Genomic DNA, 16842 nt, shown 5'->3' with positions numbered 1-16842 from the left:
CTGGCTGCTGTCTCAGGCTCCCACTTGGCCACTGTGATGGGTGTCCCTTTGTCTGACTGCAGGGACACGAGCTCCAGGGTATTCCAGGGGAGCAGGTGACAGAGGAACAATTCACCGACGCACAGGGCAACATTGTCACCAAGAAGGTGAGTGCAAAGAGCGCCCAGGCACCAGGGCCTGGCAAGCGGGCAAGGCCTCAAAGCCAGGAGTGCCCTGTGGGGACGTGGCAGATGGCTCTCCACCTCCTGTGCCACAGACATGGCACTGTGGTCCCCCAGACAGATTCCCCATCAGTGGTCCAGGGCAGACTGGAAAGACCAAGCCCCTCCGTCTCACTCTTGGGGACTTTGTACTGACCGTTGGACCGGCCCTATCTCTCTCCCTCTCTCTGTCTCTCTCTCTCTCTTTTGCTCCCTCTTCCAGACCATCCGCAAAGTCGTTCGGCAGATAGACTCGTCCGTGACTGGGGATCCCCAGGAGCATGAGGAGGTGATCATTGGGGGGCCCCTAGAAGGCTCCAGTGAGCTAGAAGCTGACGTGGATTACCTAACAAAGCTCTCCAAGGTACGGAGGCGGCCCCTGCGCCCCACCTCTCCTTCCATACACCTCCTCTTTATGCCTGCTCATCCAGGTGATGGGCTGCTCTCTGTCCCCGCTGCCGTGCCCAGGTGGAGCTGAGAGGGAGCGGCCTGCAGCCGGACCTGGCAGAGGGCAGGAAGGGGGCTCAGATAGTGAAGCGGGCCAGCCTGAAAAGGGGCAAGCAGTGAAGCCGGCCTTCCGGGCCCGGAGCGGCTCTGTGGGAGGTAACAGACTCTGTCCTTCGCTGCATGGCCTGGCTGCACGCTGCCCCGTCCGGACAGCCACTTCCCTGCATGCCACAGGAGAGACCCGCAGGTCCTGGGGTCTCAGGATCCAAGGCAGGTGCCACCCCAGGGTGGCCTAGTTTAGTATTAGCCAGAACAGACAGAGCATTGCCTGGGGCAAGGCCCTGTGGGAGAGCATGCTGGGCCTGTGGGTGAGCCTACAGGGATGGGGGAGGCTGTGAGCTGGCAGCCCGGTGCCCCTGGGTCACTTGTACTCCCCAAAGAGGCCTCTGTGGACAGGTCCTCCTTGGAGTTGGTGGCTGTCTCTGCATGTAAGGGGGAAAGCGTTGGGGCCAGGGTGCATGGTGTATGTAAGCGTGCACAGGGTGTGGGTTTCCCAACCAGCTCCCAGCTTGGAAGGCCATCCTCCCTGAGGGATCCTGTACTGAGCTGCCCTGAGGTCCCTGCTTGTGCCCAGCTCGGGGCAGCTCAGTACAGGATGCATCGGGGTGGGAGTGAACGGGCAGCAAGGAGGTGCCGTGGCAGGCTCCAGCCCCATCCCAGGTTCAGCCACCCGCCTCCCCGCCCCCACCATAACCACCAGGGATTGGCAAACGAGGCCTGCTGCCACCTGCCTCCTGGGCTCCCAGAAATGCTGACTGTGGCCTTCCCAACATATCCCAGCACCCCCTTCCGAGGTTAAAATTAGACCTGAAGGCTCAGCAGCTTAAGGAGGCCACTGTGTTAACCCCAACGCTGCCAGGGGACCCTTCCTACCTGCACACACACACACAAACACATATGCAACTGGCTTGGAGGATGGGCATCGGCTGGCACAGGCACCAGGAAAATAACCCACAAATGCTGAGAATGTTAGCTGGGTGTGAAGGCAGAAGAGGGCGCTTCCCGCACCTGATTTGTCCCAGGGTAGCAGTAGCAGTGGCTTTCGACTGGAGCCTCCATCTTGCTCCACTCCTGTTGCTGCCTCTTACCACAACAGAAGCAAGGCCAAAGAAGGGAGCCAGTGATGGCTGAGCCCCCACCCCCCGAGCGTGTGAGCCATCCGAGGGTGCTGGGTCCTGTGCCCAGGCAAGGCCAGGGTGTGGGATGCAGGCAAGCAGGGTCTCTATCCTCCTCCGTTTCTACAGAGAAGATGAGGGAGGGGGCTGTGGGTCCCCCAGCTGCTCACAGGCTCCCTTGCTGCCCCAAGCGCAGCACCCGCCACACACCACACACAGCACGAGCCCCTGAGGCAGAGCCAGGTGACACCCCGCCTCCTCATCGCGGCAGCTCCCATGCACCAGACCCGTGTCCCTCCGTTTTTCTAGTGGCCCGGGAATGTGCCATTTCACTGCTTCCTGCTTTATGTGGGTGATGTCATCTCCAACTGCAGCCCTCTCCCCTACCAAGGTGGTGCCAAAGCCTCAGGTTCTCAGTCTAAGAGGCTGTGTGACCCGCGTGTCAGACACAGGGGACACGGGAGGTTGGAACCACATGTGCAGACCACGAGACACGTGTGCACAGGCGCAAGGGGCTCTGGCACAGCGCCCAGGGCTCCCCAGGTCAGTGCTGGCTGTGACCTGATGGGACACAAGTGAGCAAGACCCGGCTGTACTGATTGCAGAGGGCCAACACCGTGTACCGGGATCCCAGGGCCTCTAGCTCCCACGACCAGCGGGAGTGACCTGCTTGAGTCAGTCAGCTGTTTATTTGAAAGACAGAATTCCCACTCACTAGTTCACCCCCGAAAAACCCAGGAACCTCACAGCGCAGAGCAGGGCGGGGGCCTGGCCCAGACCAGGTAGGGCAGACGTGGCAGTGCTGTACCCAAGGTAGTGCCGGGCAGGGAGGCTGGAGGGCAACAGGAAGTCCTTCCTGCCGGCAGGATGAGCGGGAGGAGATTGGGACCCACGGGGACCACAGGCAGACAGCATGGAGGAACCATGGCAGCTACCCCAAGCTGCCCGGCAGCATGCCTGTCCAGTCACTGGTCAGGCCTGAGCGGGCTCTGTGCCCGTAAAGCCCTCTTCCTACGTCACTTCCGCCTGCCTGAACTGAAACACCTACACACCTCCCACCAAAAAATAAAAACAAAACAAAACTGGGAGTTCCTTAGGGAAAATTTACCTTGATCCCTCAGTTCAGGGGCATCCACAGTCAGGCTGGTGGCCGCTCAGGTGCATGGTGGAGGCCTGATCCCGTGGCAAGGCAAGCCATGTGTCCTGGAGGCCCACCCACCATCTGCCCTCTCTGTGGGGAGTCAGCTGCTCCTCTCCCAGGGAGCCACCCACAAGGGCCCCTTCCAGGTCTGTCACCTCCCCCAGCCTTGCCTTCAGATACCAGGAGGTGAGCAAGTCCCAACCTGAACCCTTAAGGTACATCCCTGGGGAGACAGGCCTTGGCAGGGACGCCAAGCCAATTCCAACCCTAACAGCACCCTCACCCAACTGCCTGTCAGCGTCCTCACGCAAGGATTCCCCATTAGCAGGTGGGCCATGGGGTCCCTGAAGGCCAGCTTGGGGAGAGTGGCCCAGCTGCAGGACTGAGTGCTGTGGGCGGTGGGGGGTAGTGGGGTGGAGATCAGAAACACCCTAGGGTGAAGGCACCTGTTGGCTGGCTACACCTGAGGCAGCTGGCAGAGAGGAAGAGGGGCCTGGAGCCCGAGGGCGGCCGGGGCTGGCATAGCGCATGCCTGTTGGCTGCACTGAGGAATGGGAAGGACCAGCAGGGCCCCAGGCTAGCAGGGCGGTGGAGACTGTATGTTTGGAGGGGGGAGTGGGCATGCAGGTCAGGGCCAGTTTGCACCCACCTGCCTGAGCAGCCTTGCCTCCCATCCTTGCTGCACAGTGGAGGTCTCGTCCTCAGCCTTGACCTCATAGGTGACCCCTCCTCTCTCTCTGTCCTTTAGGACCTCACCTCGACGCCCAATCCCTGAACTCCACATACCCTGCCATGCACACAGGAGGAGAGCCGACCCTGGGGAGGGCTCTAGACCACGGGGCGACTCGGCTGCCCCCTACAGGCCGGCGCCATCATCTGCAGTAAAGGACTTCCTTTAAGCCTCCTCCGTGGGTGTGGCCAACTGGCCAGGACACCTGTGCCCCACAGCCCCACGACAAGGACCAGGGCAACCAGGCTGGTGGAGGGGGCGGGGGTGCACGCGCGCGTGGGCAGGCAGGCACAGCACATGTGAACAAGGGCTCTTGGGCAGCTGGGGATAGCTTTGGAGTGTTTTCGTTTTGACTGAGTACAGGGTAACTTTGTGTTTATTCTTCGACTTTTCATCCTGAAGGAGTCCATGTTGGCTTCCTGGAAGAAGTGTGTGTGGTGGGCAAGAAGGGAGCCAAGAGGCCCGCATTCAGTAGTTGGCCCTGTCCCTTCTCCCACCACCCTCAGACACCTCCATTGCGTTAGGACGTCTCCTCACCTCCGGTGGGCGGACACGGAGGGGCACGGATTCAACACATGCACACCACACACACACACCATGGCCTCCTTGCACCCACTCATACACACACAGTGTTACTGTGGAGCCACTGGCATTTTTTTTTTCTTCTTGTTTCTGCAAGTTTCAATATTGATCAATTTCCAAAGGAAAATCATTGCCTTTAGGGGTGCATTCAGGGTCCCTTAGAGGCAGGGACCTCCCACACGCTCCCTACACACACACGCACACACACACACGCACGCACACACACAGCAGGCTCTGCGTCAGGGCCCAGTTTGGGGGCTTCTCTCTCTCCGAGCTGGGGAAGGGCTGGCAGCCGCCCCAGGAGACGGAGCGGATCGCACCAGCATGTTCCATACAGAAGAGGTGGGTTTTTTTTTTTTCTAATATCTTCCAGCACTTAAATCTCATATAATAGTCCTTGTCCATAAAAGTGTAAAACTGTACAGTCAATCAGCTTTGTGTATATGAGGAAAAAAAACAAAAAAAAAAAAACAAAAAAAAAACGAAACAAAAACAATAAATACTATGCAAACCAATAGCAACACTTTAGCGGTATGTGCACACACAGCCCCAGCCAGCCGGGCTGCCCAGGGCTCGCGCGGGCTGCGGGAGGAGCCGTCAGGGAAGCGAGGAGGGGTTTGCGCGAGCGTCAGGACCACCCCAAGCTCTCCCAGAGCCCACTTGGTGCTCGCACCCCGGGCAGCCCGCAGGCTGGGGCGGAGCGGGGCAGGGCCGGGGCGCCGGGGCAGGGCAGGGAGGCGAGGGGCGGCGCGGCTGTTCCCCACCCCTGCCAAGCACCCCTTTGCCCGCGCCTCGGTTCAGCCAGGGCAGAGCCTTAAGCCACACTCACACAGCGGGGCGCGCCTCCGGCGGAGGGAAGCCCGAATCAGCACAAACTCCAGGGGCCCTGACCGCCGCTCCGCAGAGCCGCCGCTGGCCGGACCCTTCCTAGTAGCACAGACGCGCCCGCGGTTGGCGAGGGCCCGCGCCGCGCCGCATCCGGGCCGGGCCGGGCGGCGCGGGGTCGAGGCTGACCGGGTGAGGCCGCCGCGACCCCCCGCCTGGCCCTCGCTCTCCCTCCCCGGTCGCCCCCCGCGCGGGCCCGGCTCCGCTGCGCTTTGGCACCCTGCGTGCGCCCCGCCCGGCATGGCTACTTGGCCGCGCGTTTCCCCGTGCCAGTAGGAGCTGCTGGGCGCCAGCTCAGCTCGGGGAGGTGGGGTCCCCCACACCCACGCCTAGAGAATGCTGCACAGTCTGCGCATTAGACGCTTTTTAGAAGTTTGGAAATTAACCTTGAGGTTTTTTTTTTTTTTAATTGTTATGAAAAAAAAAACCGAATTCATGTCTTGACTCGCCTCCCACCTGCAGTTACTGGGAGGGGGTCGCCTCCACTCCCACCCCTCACCCCATTATGATGATGTAAACACCATTTTCCCTACACCAGCTGAACAAATGTCAAAATTAATAAAGAAATGGACCCATGGCACAGGGCTCCCGCGCCTCTTCCTGGCTACGTCTTTGGGGGTTGGGGAGGGGGAGGGTAGGAGCGGCGTGTGACAGCTCTGTCTTGCAGTGAAGATCCCCCCCCCGGGGTCCGCGGATTTGGATCACCCATCAGGGAGAAACCCCTTGGGGAGGGGGGGGTCTAAGGGATGGTGGTGCCACACCACGACCCCAGGGCACTTGGCTGCCGTTGGACCCGCTGTGAGTCCTTAGTTTCTCAATACTATTCAGACCCCAAGAGCTTGCCTTGCTCCAGCAGGAAAACCACCTTATTCCCAGCCATGCCTAGCCCTTGTCTTTGGTTTTGTTTTCAAAGATTTTTTTTTTTTTTTTTTGAAAAGCAGAAAACTCTGTCCACTGGTTTGCTCCCACAAATGCCCATCCCAGCCAGCCAGGCTGGGCCAGGCTGAAACCTGGAACCATGGGCTCCGTGAGGGGCAGAGGCCAGGTGCGTGGGCCAGCACCTGCTGCCTTTCAGCCTGCATCTGCCTGGAGTTAGTGGCAAGTGCAGGAGAGGTGGTGCCACCTCCCAGGGGCCTACCCTCTCTCCCTGGGGGACAGGAGCTGTGTTCCCTATGTGATTTCAAACCTGCAGAAACAGCATGTATGCAGCTTCCCACGAGGCTTCACCTACCCGTGTAGGCCACGGAGCACAGGGCTCACAGGGACTCCATTGCTCCTCCCTGTTTGTTTCTTAAACTTATTTATTTGTATTGGAAAGATGAATTTACAGAGAGAAAGCGAGAAGGGAAATGCATGGGAGGTGGAGCGGCCAGAACACAAACCAGCGCCCAGGGTGCTTGAAGGATGATTAGCTAATGGGTCACTGTGCCGGGCCCTCCTCCTTGTTAAAAGGAGGCGTTCCTCCTACAGAGTGGCTGTTGGGGTGCGGGAGTCATCAAAAGAGAAAACAGGAAAGTGTGTTGAGTGTCTAGGCATCAGACAGCTGGCTGGTGGACGCCCCAGTGGAAGGGTGAGCTTGTGGGGATGCCGGGAACAACAGAAACTTGGCAGCGCATGCATGCACGCAAGGTGTTTGCAGAATACGCATTTCCCATGAACCTAAGACCCCTGGTGGTGCATGCATTCCAAATCAATCTTTTCATTCCTTAGGCCATAAAATTTTTGAGTCACCCCCTTCCCCTCCCGTTAAGTGGAAGGAGGGGAGGGTACACTGACCCCACCTCTCCCTGCCAGGACTGCAAACCCGCCCACCAAGGCAGACCAGCTGCTACCCCCAGGAGACAGCCACAACAGCTCCTGGGTGGCCTTGGTGAGCAGGAAAAAGGTTAGCCAGCGGCCACCCTCGGCCCTGCCCCACTGGCCACCCAGCACCAGCCACTCAGAGGTGTCCAAGTTTGGGATGGACGGCAGGTGCGCCCAGCCAGCATTCCGGCTTACCCTGAGCTCTGCAGGCGGCTGTGTCCTCCTGTGCTCGGCCCTCTGCTCAGGGCAGTGACCTCCGGCCTTGGACCCCTGTCGGTCCGTCAAGGGGCGGGGGGGGGGGGGGGGCGTGCAGCAGCCACAGCAGCAGGAGTTGTGACTTACAGAGACCTCCCACAGACACCCCCTCCGCATCCTTCGGATTGTGGGGGAGCAGGTGGCCCCTCGGAGGATGAACGGAGCTTCTGGCCTCTCTCTCTCTCAGACAAACACGGGCTGATCTTACAGTCAATCTTTCAAAGTGTAATTTGTCTAGGAGAAGTCAATGCTAGGCCCGTGTGAGTGTGTGAGTGTGTGTGTGTGTGTGTGTGTGTGTGTGTGTGTGTGTACACGCGCGCATGCACCAGCCAATGGCAACCGGTCTCCCTCGCCTCAGCCAGTCCCAGGGCTGTATTCTAATAGGCTGGAGCTTTATCAGGGAAATGTTCCTCCTCTGAACTTCCAACTTCTCATGGAGGGTCCCCAGACCTGCAGGAGTCTCAGCTGAGGCCGAGGGGCAAGGCGGGCTGCAAGAAGCACCCCTCACCCCCACCCTTGGGAGCACCTGACTTCCGAGTGGCGGCGGACGTAGGTGCCCAGGGCTGGGCCCGGATGCTGCAGGTGGGAGGGCCAAAGTGAGGACCCGGGGCAGGTTCTGAGTCTCTAAACCTACCATGAGCTCGGAGACTGGAGCGTGGGGTCACGGGCTTTAGGGTCCCCGAACTGGGGGACTCTGGCCTACCCACTGTGCGTCCCCACCTCAAGCTGGATACCATGGAGTCCAACCTGCAGGGGCCGTTCCTGCTCAACAACACGCCACTGGCTCAGTTCTCGGAGGTCAAGGCCCCCGTGTGCCAGTACTCGGTGCAGAATTCCTTCTACAAGCTCAGCCCGCCAGCGCTGGGCCCCCACCTGTCCGCCGGGACCCCCCACGGGATCACGGACATCCTGAGCAGGCCCGTGGCCGCACCCAACGGCAGCGGCCTCCTCTCCAGCTACCCCCATGTGGCAGGCTTTGGGGGCCTCGGCTCCCAGGGGGTCTACTACAGCCCCCAGGTGGGAAACTTCTCCAAGACTGTCGGTGGCGGCGGCGGCGACTACCCCACCCGGACCCGGAACTGCTGGGCGGACACGGCCCAGGAGTGGCGCAGCGGGCGGCAATGCGGCAGTGGTGAGTACAGCAGGGCAGGCGGTGGGCCTCTTGGCCACCACCCAGCTCGAGGTATGGGCAGCCCGGGCAAGGGGACTAACAGCGTGGTCCAGCTCAGAGCTCCGGGTACCTCTACCTAGCCAGGTGCAGGATTGCTCACTCTTCTGCTGGCTCACCTGTCTGGTCACTAACCCCCACACACGCATGCCCCAGCCACCCTCCCAGGCCACCAAGGCCACACACACCCCATGCCAGGCACAGCTGGCAGCCACACTTCTGCCCCCCAAATACTGCCCCATGGCAGAGACCCAGCCACTGTGCCACCTTCCCTTTGGGGTCCCTGCTGTGAGTGTGAAGTGTGTGTGTGCTGGGGGTAGAGGGGTCCCACCTTCCTCCCTTAGGGTTTTTGTTGACAGTGGCTAGCAACCACCATCCCAATATGGGACCGGGAAAAGCCTAGAGGTAGCCGGGGCTCACCCCAGAGGCAGGAGAGTAGCCTACGTTGCTGGACTCATACCCAGGCCCTGGCTGACTGGCCAGCTGAGTTCAGGCACAGCCAGGACCAAAGGGAGTGTGTGTCCCAGCCCCAGGCTCCATCCACAACACAGTAGGGTTTGGGGGGCCAGCTTAGCACCCTCCCCCGGAGCGTGCTGATGCCCGGGGGGGGCCTCCCTGGGGTGCAGATCCTATCTGGGAAGCTACAACCTACATGAAGCCATGTCTTGGGGTAGGGGTCATGTTCAGTCTCCAGCTCTCTCTCACCTCTCAATCCACACACTCCGTCCGCAGCCCCTGCCTGGCTCCTGAATGCACACACAAGGAGAATAAGAAAGCTTGGGGGCTGGCAGCGGACAACAAGCAGGTGCAGGCTGTTGAACCCCAGGTTTCTTGCCTGCAGTGCCCGGAGCTGGGACAGAAGCTGCACTGAGCCAGGCTAAATGCCCCCCTACGGGCCACGATGCCCAAAACACCCCCACAAACACACACAACCTGCCCCCTGCTCTACCCCCTCCTCTGGCAAGGCAGCCTGGAGTCACGGAAAGAGGAGTTAGTGGTTTGGTGAGGGGGACTAGAAGGGGCTCGTCCCCTCTTTAGCTCCTGCCGTAGACCTAAAAAGTTGGGAGTCCAGCAACAAGGGAGTGCAGGTGGAGTCCCATGTCCCTGGGCACAGAGAAGGTGACCCGGCAAGGCAAGTAGAGGAGAGGGCCATGCTGCAGTGCCCCGGCAAGCTGGCGCAGGGAGCAGGGAGAACATTCAACTGCGGCTCATCAGAGCTAAGGACCCTGCTGCCCCCCTCACCATCACCACCAGGAGCCAGAAGGTGGGGGGCTACCGCACAGCTAGACACCCAGGTTACGGTCACTGCTATGTGAGGGTCAGGAAGGCTGCCCCAGTGTAACCTGGAGGACCACCGGCACCCAAGCAGGCCAGGAAGTGTGGCTGGTCCCCGACCCCTGCTATGCCCGCCCCTGCTCACGTCCTCTCTCACCTCCCTTCCCGCCCCCGCCCCACAGCCGCAGACCCCCTGAACGACGGCATCCACAAGAAGAAGCACACACGACCCACCTTCACGGGCCACCAGATCTTTGCCCTGGAGAAGACCTTTGAACAGACCAAGTACCTGGCTGGTCCAGAGAGAGCCCGGCTGGCGTACTCACTGGGAATGACCGAGTCACAGGTCAAGGTGAGTGTGTGTGGCAGGTAGGAGTGGCGTGGGGAGAGGTGCCCACCAGGCCACAGGAGCCCTACAAGATGCCATAACGGGCCCAAACCCTCAGGTGGACACTGTCCTGGGAGTGGGTGAGGTCTGGGCACTACCCCCTCCACCTTGAGTACTGATGATGCCCAGCATGTGGCCGTCAGCCAGTGGGCCCTGTTGTGCAAGCTGCACGGGAACCCCCAGCTATGGGGGAGCAGCCATTGCAGCCAGCTCAAACTGGACACAGGGTTGGCCCACCTTGGGGCAGCAAATGGGCGCTGGCCTTGGTTCAGTCGTTTCTATAACATGGAGACTTGGGGAGGGGGACTGACTCAGGGAGGAGATGAACTTGTGTCTCCTCGTCGGGTGGCTGGGTAGCTCGAGCTCTGCTAGGTGCTGTGTGGGGTGGCGAGGCTTCACAGGAAGGAAGTATCAGAGCCAGGGGTCTTCAGTGGGCTGCCCACTGCCACAGCCTCCCACATCAGCCTCATAGGAACTTTCACGAATGTTCATGGGAAACTTGTGCTCGGATTTCAAAGCATCCTGCAGCCATGTAGCTCAGCTGTTTTCCATGAACCTCCCCAGTGGCCACGTCCTAGCCCTGCTGGAGCTGGAGCCCAGGACTGTGGGCAGGTGGCGTGGACCCCTGCTGCGTGTTCCCCTGCTTCTGGGGGTATTTTTCTGCCCTCCTCGGCTATCCGGGGCAATGGGCTTCTTTCTAGTTGTGGGGCGGAGAGTGAACCACGGTCCACGAGGGTCTGGGGAACATGCACACTACACAGAGCTGGGCTCATCCGAGTGCAGGAAAGGCGCCCAGCCGTAAGGCAGTCTACCCCGGCCGGGAGCCATCTGTGCTACTGTAAATTAAATAAGGACTGTCAGCGAGTCAGATCCCATCCCGGGCCCTGTGTGTGCTGTGTACAGCGATGTTTGTATGTGCGCCTGCGTGTGCCCTGTATGCATGCAGTGTGTGTGCCTAGGTTGTGTACTTACGTATGTTCTGCCAATGTGCTCCTGGCTTTGCCTGTGCGTGCACATGTGTGTTCTGCATGTGTGCTGTGTGCAGTGTCTGTGTACACATGCGCGCCTCTGCATGACCTTGTGCGTGCGTGTGCTCTGCCTGGGACCCTTGTCTTTGCACCCAGGTGTGGTTCCAGAACCGGAGGACCAAGTGGCGCAAGAAGAGCGCCCTGGAGCCGTCGTCCTCCACGCCCCGAGCCCCTGGCGGCGCGGGCGCAGGCGGGGACCGCGCGGCCTCGGAGAACGAGGACGACGAGTACAACAAGCCGCTGGACCCCGACTCGGACGACGAGAAGATCCGCCTGCTGCTGCGCAAGCACCGCGCCGCCTTCTCCGTGCTCAGCCTGGGCGCGCACAGCGTCTGACGCCGCCCGCCCGGCCCGTCCTTCCCCAGGCGGCTCCGGGGCCGGGGGCAGAGGGAGGAGCAGCGCGAGGAGGGACTGGAAGACTGGGGCAAGACGCAGGGACAGGGAACCCGAAACGCAGAGGGGAAAGAGGAGGAGGAGGAAGAGGAAGGGAGGAGAGGCAGGAAGGGGAGGAGAAGAAGAGGGGCGGGAGGAGGAAGAGGAGCAGGGGTGGAGGGCAGGACACAGAGGCGGGGCCTGGCTGGCTGAGGGAGGAGGGGGCGGGAGGGCCGCAGAGGCACCTGCAGAGACCTGGCTGTGCTGGCCCTCCGGGGTCCCGCCCTGCCGGCCCTCCGCCAGCGGGGGTCCTCAGAGGCCAGGCTCTGGGGGCGCGCATAGCCCTGGGAAGGCGCAACGCGAGCCTGAGCTAAGGAAGCTCTTCTCGCTGAGCTGGCCACGTCACTCTCAGGGGGAGGCGGGGGGCTGCCAGCGCAGCCTGCGGGCGGGGTGAGGGTCAGGGCCGCCGGGAGCAGCCAGGGAAGGGCAGGCGCCCCTCGGGGCCGCGAGCAGGGCGCCGGGGACCACCCCACAAGTCGTCTGGTCGTGGCATTCTGCAGCTGGCGCTGCGGGGGCTCCTGGCGCCCTGGGTGACTGCGTGGATGGGACGGGGTGGGGCCGGCGGCGGCGGAGACCGAAACTTTGCACATACGCAGTGGCTTTTTTCGCAACTAGAGAGGAAAATAATAATAAAGATAAAAAGCTCCAGAAACCTCGTGTGCTGCTGTGGGAAGAACTGATACAGTGGCGGCAGGTGCGTGTGTGTGGGGGGGAGCAGGTGCTTTGGAGTGGACACTTCCGGGTCACCTCCGCAGCGGGGAGTTGGGGGCGGGTGCCAGCCCTGTGGCAGGTGCTGGGGACGCAGACCCCCTAGGCCCTCGAAGCCAGACTTGTTTCACCCCACATGAGCCCACCAGATCCCACCAGAAACGTAAGAAGCAGGCGTTAGGAGAATACTTCAAAACATTCTGAAAAAAAAAAGAGCTCATTTTGATGCAAAAAAAATAATAATGCATACATCTTTTCTTTTTATAACAGTTCCGTGAATTTTTTGAAGCCTCCTTTTCTTTACACATGGATTTCCAACATTGTCTCCAAGCACACATCTTCAATGCCATGACCAAGTGCCCTCTTACTGTCATGGCATGAGGGAGGAACTAAGTTCTGAGAGTTACCAAGTGGAGTGGCAGAGTTGGGGCAGGGACACAGACCTGCTGGAGTGGCCATGGGCCAGCTCAGCTCCAGCTCGGCAGCGTGGGAACACCACCACCCAGGAGCCCCTCAGCCTGCGCACTAACTGCTACAAAGCTACAGAGAGATCTTCCGTCTGCTGGTTCACTCCCCAGATGGCCAGAGCTGAACCAATGCGCAGCCAGGATCCAGGCGCTTCTTCCTGGTCTCTCATGCAGGTGCAGGGTCCCAAGGTTTCGGGCTGTCTTCCGCTGCTCTCCCAGGCCACAAGCAGGGAGCTAGATGGAAAGTGGAGCAGCCAGGATGTGAACCGAGACCCATATGTGCGGCTAGCAGTGCAGGCTGAGGTTTAGCAGGCTAAGCTACCCCACCAGCCCAGTGTTCACAATGTTAACTGCTATACCTCAGTTATAATTCAGCATGCCTGAGCCATCTGGGTGAAGCCTGGGCTCTTCTTCCCCGGAGACATACCTGCTGAGCTAACGCAAGCCGTGGCTAATCTCCACATCTTGGGCTACCTGCCAGGAGCCTTGGGGAGCCTTCTGTGAGTGTGTGTGTGTGTGTGTGTGTGTGCGCGCGCGCGCGCGCGCGCGCGCGTGGGGAAGTGCAAGGCTCCTCAGTCCCTCCTTTATGAGGTTAATCACCAGCCTAGGCCCTGTTGGCACTTCTTTTTTATTCTCTGTTATGCGTGTTGATGTTGTAGTTTTTAATTAAGACAAAACTTTCTGTAAATGGATGCTGGGTGCAGCTTCTCTCCAAGCGTGTCACATGCTTGTCAGAGATGGGGTGGGAAGGCGGGGGGGTGGGGAGAGATTCGGTCCTGTGCTCACGGCAGCCCTGACAGGCAGCTCAGGAGGAGGAGGGAGGGCGGGGCTGGCCTGGCCGGATCAGCTGTGCTGGAGCTGGGTGTGTGGCAGGCCAGCAGTGTTCATCAAAGCAGAGAGCCAGCATTCAGGCCGCAGCCCTGAGACATAGCATCCAGTGTCCCACATCTTTGGCCAGCCCTTCCTGCCTCTTTTTTACCCACCTGAAAAGCAGGGGGAATTCCAGAGCCTGGCAGGGTTTCTGTGAGATGAGTGCAGATGGGTGTGTGTGGCCCCAGGATGGGCTGCAGGAGCTGCTGTGGTGGCTGGCCACCTAACCCTTCCGGTGACCGGATGCAGGAGGGCGTGGCACTGGAGAGGTGAGAGCATCTCAGAGGACCACCCAGGTGCCTCACCACTCTCTAATCAATAAAAGTGTTTTTACAAGAACCTGAGAACATAACTTGCACCCTTCTTTGCAGGCTGCCCCCAAACGCCTCCCCACCCCCACATGCACATCACCAAGAAGGATCTCTGACTAAGGTTGCTCAGCCACAGCCAGCGTCCACCTAACACACCACCAATCCGGCAAGACTGGCAAACTAATGAGGAGAATGGATGCGGGCACACAGGTGGAGACGCATGGCACAGGCCTCTGGCTCACTGCACGCGCTGTCAGGGACAGGTGGCACTTCAGGGGGCCCAACAGGGGGCCCAGCAGGTGTCCCCATGGGTCAGCTACTCTCGGATAGGGTGTGAAACAGCTTCACTTCCTATAAATCACAGGGTTGGGACCTGACCAGCGTGGGCAGCAGTGGCCAACAAGGAGATGAGCAGATGGCATGGGGGATGTGAGCCAGGACCCAGCCCAAACCAGAGCCCTCGGGGGCATGACCACTGCCCACGTTTATGACCCATCCCTCGCTATGCAGTGGATGAAGTTCTGACATTTCACCTCTGCTTACGAGAGCCAGAATGGCACAATGTGTCACCGGGGTTGGACAACTGTCTTGATGGGGACAATTGGCTCACCACACACCCTTCCAACTCAGTTTCTTTCTTTCTTTTCTTTTCTTTTTTTAAATGGGAAAGTCTGATATACAGAGAGGACAGGCATAGAGGAAGATCTCCTATCCAGTGATTAACTCCCCAAGCAGCCACAATGGCCAGAGCTGAGCCGATCCGAAGTCAGGAGCCAGGAGCTTCTTTCAGGTCTCCCATGCAGGTGCAGGGTCCTAAGGTCCTGGGCCATCCTCTGCTGCTTTCCCAGACCACAAGCAGGGAGCTGGATAGAAAGCAGGGCTGCTGGGATTAGAACCGGTGCCCATATGGGATCCCGGGCGTGCAAGGTGAGAACTTTAGCAGCTAGGTTACTGCACTGCCCCCTCTTTTTTAAAAGACTTTTTTTTTTTTTTAAATCAGAAACACACAGAAAGAGATATCCCCAAGTGGTTACAATGATCAGAGCTGGACCAGGCTGAAGCCAGGAGCCTAGAACTCTATCTGGCTCTCCCACGAGGGTGCAGGGTCCCAAGGTTCTAGGCCGTCCTCCATTGCTTTCCCAGGCTATACTCATGGAACTGGATCAGAAGTGGAGCAGCCAGGACTCATACAGATGCCTGTGTCACAACTGGAGGTTTATCCTACAGTGCCACTGCACCTGGCCCCAAAGAGAGGTTCCTCCTCGGTGCCTGACTCACATTCACTCGTGCACCGCCAGCAGTTCTGTGCCCCCAGTGCCCCATCTTGCAGCTAGCAGGTCGAGCCTCTGTCTCCAGTCTGTGCTCCAGGCAAGCATGACCCCTGCTGATGTTTCTGCTGGTCGCTCCTCTGGCTGCTTCCCTCGCTGACCTGTCGAAAGTCCAGAGTTTGTGTTCTTGCGGCCACCGTACAACACTGGGGCACAGAGATGTTGAGTAACTGGTCCTTGGCCACACAGCTTCACCCAGGCCATATAGACCCAAAGTGTTCTCCATTTATCACCATCATCATCCTCATCAACATAAAAATAGAAAAGAAAAATAAAGAACCTGAGAAGCAAAGAGAAGTGGCCAGCACAAACAGTAAGGAGAAAGGTGTATGGAGGACTTAGCTTGTAGCCTAGCGTGGTAACCTAGTGACTAAATCCTTGCTTGCAAATGCCGGGATCCCATATGGGAGCTGGTTTGTATCCCGGCTGCTCCACTTCCCATCCAGCTCCCTGCTTGTGATCTGGGAAAGCAGTGGAGGACAGCCCAAAGCCTTGGGACTCTGCACCGCGTGGGAGACCTGGAAGAAGCTCTTGGCTCCTGGCTTCAGATCAGCTCAGCTCTAGCCATTACAGCCGTTTGGGGAGTAAATCAGCTGATGGAAGATTTTTCTCTGTCTCTCCTTCCCTCTGTAAGTATGTCTTTCAATTTTTTTAAAAAATGAGTAAAGCTTAAAAAAAAAAGGATATATGGAAATCAAGACCGGGCTCGAGCTGAAGGCAGACGGGCAGGCTGGAGCTGGGGGGCAGGCAGGCAGGCTGGAGCTGGGGGGCAGACAGGCCGGCTGGAGCTTGGGGGGCAGACGGGCAGGCTGGAGCTGGTGGGGGGACAGATGGGCCAGCTGGAGCTTGGGGGGCAGACGGGCAGGCTGGAGCTGGTGGGGGGACAGACGGGTCAGCTGGAACTAGGGGCAGAGGCAGGCACTTGGTTGAGGGGCCTTGCAGCCATCAGAGAAGAGACGCTGTGTGTGCCCGGCTGTGCTGTGGCTGCTGCTTCTCTGGGGGCACCAGTGAGTCCAGTTGGATGCCCCCATCGCCTGCCTGGGCCCTCTGAAGACACGCTGCACAAACTGGCAGCCGACTTGTGCCTGACTTCTCTGTTATTCACAAGAAGACTCCTACAATGCGCGCTGGCAGCCTGCATTTCAGAGGCAGGGAGGGATGCAGTGGCTCCTGAATCCCACACGGTATGATGAGCACAAGCGAGTTAGTGTGGCCATCTGCTGTCTGCTGAGAACCCTAGGCGTTCATTCTCATGGCCAGGCTGAAACACCCCACTTGGATTCCCTTGCTGTGAGAAACCGCATAAGGTCAAGGCCAGCCTCTGGACAAGGACCCATAACCTGCCTTCGGCTCCTCCACCTCCAGGTCTGTGGTTTGGGATGCTCTCATGGCATGTGTGGAAACACCCACCTGGCTCACTACCAGAGTCCAGTGATTGCTCCAGGCCACTTCTAGTGACACAATGTCCTTTGTCCTGACTGGCTAGTACTCCGCTGTGGTCACCTGTGGCGCGTTGTTGGGGGTTGCACCCCGTTTTCCACTACTCTTGCTGACAGAGGTCAAGTGCTCCCCATTTTCCATTTCCTCACCCAGACCATGTGACTTTGTCTTGTTGGTAACAGCCATTAAGAAAACAAAAGTCAAAACAT

At 59.4% G+C, this 16842-nt stretch overlaps 2 protein-coding genes across 5 annotated transcripts in view; both read left to right on the top strand.

Moving 5' to 3' along the window:
- The window catches only part of ANK1 (ankyrin 1), a 165275-nt gene extending 159537 nt beyond the window's left edge, over positions 1-5738 (top strand). For 2 of the 4 annotated variants that reach the window (XM_040994165.1, XM_040994166.1), the window contains 4 exons: positions 63-146; positions 424-564; positions 669-803; positions 3712-5738. In XM_040994165.1, the coding sequence (XP_040850099.1) occupies positions 63-146; positions 424-564; positions 669-767 (324 nt within the window). In that variant the 3' untranslated portion in view covers positions 768-803; positions 3712-5738. The remainder of the gene's footprint in view (positions 1-62; positions 147-423; positions 565-668; positions 804-3711) is intronic. The other 2 variants (XM_040994167.1, XM_040994168.1) reach the window with 2 other exon arrangements.
- A 2215-nt stretch (positions 5739-7953) lies between these two features.
- Positions 7954-11413, top strand: NKX6-3 (NK6 homeobox 3). Its single transcript, XM_040994247.1, has 3 exons — positions 7954-8350; positions 9844-10013; positions 11174-11413. Exons 1-3 carry the CDS (start codon positions 7954-7956, stop codon positions 11411-11413), a joined length of 807 nt encoding a protein of 268 aa, XP_040850181.1.
- Positions 11414-16842: the final 5429 nt, after the last annotated feature.

This window comes from Ochotona curzoniae, unplaced genomic scaffold (assembly GCF_017591425.1).
Source record: "Ochotona curzoniae isolate NIBS_2020 unplaced genomic scaffold, NIBS_Ocur_1.0 contig_899, whole genome shotgun sequence".
Taxonomy (NCBI): Eukaryota; Metazoa; Chordata; class Mammalia; order Lagomorpha; family Ochotonidae; genus Ochotona; species Ochotona curzoniae.
Note: the sequence above shows the minus strand (reverse complement) of the source record. Positions and strands in the feature narration are given on the sequence as shown.

What these genes read in the sequence shown, in the direction of transcription:
- NKX6-3 (XM_040994247.1), top strand. Translation starts at nt 7,954, where the DNA reads ATGGAGTCCAACCTGCAGGGGCCGTTCCTGCTCAACAACACGCCACTG. An exon ending in CGGGCGGCAATGCGGCAGTG is followed by an intron (nt 8,351 to 9,843) that starts GTGAGTACAGCA and finishes CCCGCCCCACAG; the next exon opens with CCGCAGACCCCCTGAACGAC. An exon ending in TGACCGAGTCACAGGTCAAG is followed by an intron (nt 10,014 to 11,173) that starts GTGAGTGTGTGT and finishes CTTTGCACCCAG; the next exon opens with GTGTGGTTCCAGAACCGGAG.